Source organism: Halyomorpha halys, unplaced genomic scaffold, assembly GCF_000696795.3.
Source record: "Halyomorpha halys isolate HHAL.00 unplaced genomic scaffold, Hhal_1.1 Scaffold697.1, whole genome shotgun sequence".
In the NCBI taxonomy this organism is placed as follows: domain Eukaryota; kingdom Metazoa; phylum Arthropoda; class Insecta; order Hemiptera; family Pentatomidae; genus Halyomorpha; species Halyomorpha halys.
The window spans coordinates 62116-67820 of record NW_027108775.1 but is presented as its reverse complement, the minus strand read 5'-3'; the positions used below and the strand labels follow the sequence as shown (position 1 = coordinate 67820).

The following is a 5705-nucleotide window of genomic DNA, read 5'->3' as shown; positions in this document are numbered from 1 at the left end:
TTCAAAATTGTAATAATTTAATAAATAATAGGAAGTAGGCAAAAAATAGGTGATTCGCGTCTCTAGGCCGCGTCGAATCAGATAAAAGTATTGATGTAAAATAGTTTTAGGATTCTCTAAGAAAATCTTTGGATTTTTTAGAGCCATAGTGTAACTATTCAAAGACCACGTTCTTCAACGTTTTTAATTTATACCATAATTAAAAAGGTCACGTTTGAATGAGTGTTCATCATTCAGTTTTTAAAATTCGCTCCATGTAAGCAATCAAGATATTGCTTTTAAATTAAAATTTTCTTTCATGCTCAATTAACGATTGCTGTTCAATTAACTCTTTTTATTATTAATGCATTTATAATTGGAACATGATCGACATTTTTTTTAATCATCATGTGGAGAGTTTCATTTAATTAAAATCACTAATAAAAAGAAACAAAAATTTAATAACTGATTGTACTATCACGCTTATTTAATTATTTAGAATTTCTAGATTTTCCATTGTTTTTCAACTACTGCTTTCTCTATCTTTCTAGCGCTGAGGGCCGTAGGAATTTTGTCTGGATCAGTTTCTAGACAAAATCTTCTGTCAGATAATTCATCCTTCATCCTACACAAGATGATTATTATGTTTCTAAAGCGCGGAAAGGTAGTACTCCAGAGACTTATGAAAACTTAGCCAAACTAAAAACTGGTTAACTAACTTTAATAAACCATAATAAAGAGCATGATGTTTAGTAGCTTAAATAAGTTCAAAAAACTTAAGTTTTACAAGGTTGAGATTTGGTAATTGATTGACTATATTTGTAACATGAACTCTTCATGTTCAAAATTAATTTACATAATAAATCAAAATGTTTCAACTTTCGGTCCCGAAAAGTGACCTGAGGATGAAACACGTTTTTCCCCCTTTTAGTCTTATTTCTTTAGAGATCTTTTTTGTAAGGAAGCTGAAGAGCACCTTTAAGGCCCAGAACAGGACAAAGGCTTCCTAACGGGCGTTTCCCATAGTTAACAAATTTGTTCTAACCACGAAATAAAAGTCAATCCGTATAGGCCGGAATTAAAACGGAAACGGCAGTCCCGAGATTGCTCAACTCACTCTGCTACAACGGCTTCATGATCAGACACTTCTGTATCTTTTTTCCAATCCCATGATTTCTATATAAACGTTTTAACAGAGAAGTATTCTTTCTCGATGTCTTCTTCACCTAGTCCTCTCAGTCTCGGGAGGCTGTATATTGTGATAATTCCTTGTTTATTTTCATATCTTCCTTCTTTTTTTTTTCTCTGAATTTTCAATATTAGTTATTCCTTTAAGCATCGTTATGTAACTAATTTGAAGTATAATAAGAATATAACTCAACTCTTTAACCTTTCGTGGTCCTACAAAGATAAAAAAATACTCTTATTTAAAATAATAAATACATTTTAGTGTGTAATGCTACATAGGCAATTATTGTGATTTATGATTACATAATTTGATACATAGATGGGATTGCATAGTAGGAGTTAGAAAAGAACCTTTACTAATGACTTGTATAAATCATTAGATACCGAAGTTGTAATTGTACTTAAATATATATTTAAAGTATCCCTTAAATTATCGATTTTGGTCTGAACAATTAAAACATGGCCATTGGTTAAATATGCTGCAAGATTAAAAAGCAAATGAAAAACAAAACAAACATAGTTATGTAAACGTGGTGTTAAAATTAGAACAACCACTACCTTTAACGTTTCTATTAATGCACAAGAATCGTTTTAAGAAAACTCTCAACTACAACAAAAGTCGATGATTTAAGTTCGAAGAAGTTTCAGCACGTGTAGAGTGTTTTAGATAAAATTAACGGTTAAACCTGTGTAAAGCAAAGATTCGAAAGATGTTTTCTCAGACTAAGTTCATTTTATGATTAACACTACAAGTAAAAGGAATATACAGTTGATTTATAGACTTTTGCAATTATAAACCGTCTTTCGCTAAAGTTACTTTTTCTTCAAATATATGATGAGGGATTTAGTATTTATGGACAATCTATATGCAAAACATGGCTAAACGTTACTCAATTTTAAAGAGATGGGGTAGAAAATCGAATGAGGTAACGGATGTATTCTTTCCGTGACAACAGATACTTGAAAGAAGTTGAACAACTTTAGTTTAAAAATTTAAATTTTTGGGTATGGTGTAATAATACTGGTTTATCTTGAATTCTATTTTTTGAGATCGATTTTTCAAGCCAGCAAATGCATATCTTGCTCCATGTCATTTATCATATTTTTAATATTGTCGTTAATGAAGGAGTTCTGATAAAATTTAAACGATCAGTCGTGTCCCATCAGCCTAAGCCGGAGGTCGGTGACCTGTGTTTTTCCTTTTCATTTGATGTGCGTTCGTGTTTACTCAGCTTGAGTCGGTACCAACTTGGGTATTTCCTAATAGACCTGACACGACAAAGGTTATAGACATAGCTTGGTGAATGTTGGTGCTCTTTCCGATAAGCATTTATTACGGTAGTTGTTTTTTTGTGTGTGTGTTTTTTTCTAGTTTTCTAGTTGGAAATGGTAGGGTTAGATTGGAAAATTTAATTCGGCCTTAACCATCATGAAAAGAGACTACTACCAGGCCCGGCGGTCGTACAAGAAGTGTAGATGTGACGAGAGGCGCACTGTACTTCGTAACGAGGATACGTTCTAGGCCAGGGCATTTCGAAACGAGGTGCGCTCGCAGAAAAAGAGATCATGGGACAAATTCATTGTCGAAGAATCTACAAAGAATCCCTGGGGTATTCCGTTTAGGTTGGCCTTTGGAAAATTGACTCCATTTCAGACGTTGGCAGTCCTCAAGCGTGGAGATTACCAGGCAACCACCCTTGAAGAGGCAGCTAATGTTTTCATTGAGGTGACTTACCCCAGAGATGATCCGTCCCTGGACAACGAAGAGGAAGGTTTTGTGAGATGCACCATGGTATACCCGCCTGGTACGGACTTGTACCCACCTTGGGACGTACATGATCTCCGTATTGCCGTAGAAAGGCAAAAACCGTCTATATTGAATCGTATATATATTATACGGCGATACTAAAGAATAGAGAATCCCCTATATTGAATAAAGGCTTCTTGATATTTATAATGACTGTCTGGAAAGAGGATACTTTCCAAGAAGCTGGAAGATTGCCGATCTGAGACTCCTCTACAAGGAGGGAGCAGGGATAAGCAGCTTCCTAAGTCATACAGACCTACATGTCTCCTCCCTGTGACGAGAAAGGTTCTGGAGCACCTGAGGGATGCCCCCCCCCGCCTGGAATCTCTCGCAACAGCAACGATCTAACGGACGGCTTTGCTTAGAGTCACCAAGGCAGACCGGAGTATCTCACATGAGGCGGTGCAAGTTTTAGCGGGAGGGGTACCACTCGAACTTCTCCTGCAGGAAAAAATGATGATGTTTAGATTCAAGAGAGAGGGCTCGGCAGGTCTGCCGGCAAATCTTCAGGTGTGGGTTGACGAGAGTCAAAGTAAATGGATAATCTTTCTCCAGGAGGACACCACCGAAGAGTGGAACCGGCGTTGGATGGCCCAAAAGGTGCTACCTTAAGGAAATATTTCCCCACCGTTCGGTCACGTATGGAAGGAAAGTGAATCCTCCCAGACTATTGACTCTCTCAATTTCTCACGGGGCATGGGGGATTTCGAGCCAGGCTTCATGGCCACAGGATGGATATCGACCCCCTATGCCCTAGTTATGGTGTTCCGGAGACTGGCGAGCACATCATCATAGACTGTACCGCCTTTGATGCATTATGGGCCAGATTACTGAGGGAAACTGGACTGTAGTCCCTCACAGAATACGACTTCCCTCAGCTAGTAAGCGAAGAAAACTAATGAAACCTGTAAGAAAACTGTACATGAAACATTAAAATTGTAAAGTGATTTATTACCAGTAGTTCGATGATGGATATGTAACATCGAACTAATGCTTCACACTTGTATTGCTTATAAGGCAGGGGAAGGTGGGAATATATAAAAAAATATAAATAAGATTAGACTGAAACTGTTTGATTAAACTGACATTGTTGTTTCAATAAAAATCTTATTGATAAGATTAACAATGTCTATTTAAACATTACATCTCCGCCAGCATGAAGTAAGGAGAATTAATGCGGTCGTGCAAAATTTCAAATTCAGGTTGAGGTACTTTGATTCCAAAAAACTAAAAATGCCAAATGGTATTTGAAGAACCTAAGTCAAAATTAAAAGTCATACCAAACCACAAGTTCCACTTAAATATTCGATTTACTACATCTAGACAAACGACTGACATGGATTCCTCAAACAAGACTAAAAATAAAGGAAACTGCTCGTCGATTTTGATTCATTTACACAAACACAAATTTTAATCTAATCAAGCAATAACATTCCTACAGGAATAACATTCCTGTAGATTAATGATAAAACATAATTAAAACCGAAGGTTTCTTTTTATCAATCAGAAATTATCATAATTATTTTCTAAATTCACTCAATGCAATAAAGGGGTAACAATTATTATTGTTTACAGATTGAGATGTTTGGAAGTATGCTTGTGGGAGCATGGCTGCTGATTCACCACCAATGCTGCGCTCTCGGAGAAGAAGAGATGAGGATAAGGAACCCACTTCTCGTGGACACCCTTACTCGTCGGAGCAGTCTCGAGAAGAACTTTATGAGGTTCGGACGTTCTTCTACAGGAGTTGAAGAACGTTGTCAAACGAGTCCTCTGGATATAACTGAGGTGATATTTTTTTTTTAAAGATGTGGTTATTAAAATTATTAATTATCAATCGGAATGATTGATGATAATTGTTCTCAGAAGCTCATTAAATATTCACTGTAAAAAATAAGAATATATGAGTATATATACATTTGTTTTCATTTTATGTTAAAACAATTCCATTAGTGACGTTCCGGCTTTTTTTTTTACTTTGGCCATTTTAAAAATTCTTCACCCCTATCATGTTACTAAAATTCTTTTGCATTATAAATAATACAACTCTGGGGAAGTATTAGTTGACATGTTTTCTTCTTGTCTTTTTTCGTTTCGTCATCATATATTAAAACTTATTAGATTAATGATTTATTATATGATTGTTTGAGAGTGGTTTATTTCATTATTAACATACACAATTTTGATCTATATTACTCTCAACTTTTATTCCCAAAAAATTCTGCCCTCAGGCCATTTTCAAGGAGACAACTTATAAATTTTTAGTTTGTTTTTATAATAATTACATTACTTCCTTAACTACATACTAATATCTTTGGCTATACCTTAAATATTGATGTCTTGTTTTAAAAATCTTATTTGCTGGCTAATTGCCCATGTCACATTTTTAAAATAAATTAAATATTAAAATAACATCATAACAACTTCAAAAATTTGTGTTTAAATTGCATACTTACTTACATAACTTTTTATATCTTAAATTAAAATTTTTTTTTACACAAATAGTCTTATCTTTTTTACTTATAATCATCATAACAGAACCTACCTTCAACAGGTTAGGACTCTGTTATCACCTTATCATTAAAAATAATTTTTTTACATTTAATACAATTTAATTAACATTCAATTTTCATTCATTTGCTTATAACTTAACATTACTTAAATCCATAATTACTATATGGATAATACTATTATATTCTTATTATATATGTATTTTTTTATCATATATATA

The 5705-nt window shown here is 34.3% G+C and overlaps 1 protein-coding gene across 2 annotated transcripts in view; it reads left to right on the top strand.

Moving 5' to 3' along the window:
- The window catches only part of FMRFa (FMRFamide), a 182422-nt gene that overhangs the window by 155258 nt on the left and 21459 nt on the right, over nt 1–5705 (top strand). For both annotated transcript variants that reach the window (XM_067047111.1, XM_067047110.1), the window contains exon 2: nt 4550–4762. In XM_067047111.1, coding sequence (XP_066903212.1) covers nt 4556–4762 — 207 coding nt within the window. In that variant the 5' untranslated portion in view covers nt 4550–4555. The remainder of the gene's footprint in view (nt 1–4549; nt 4763–5705) is intronic.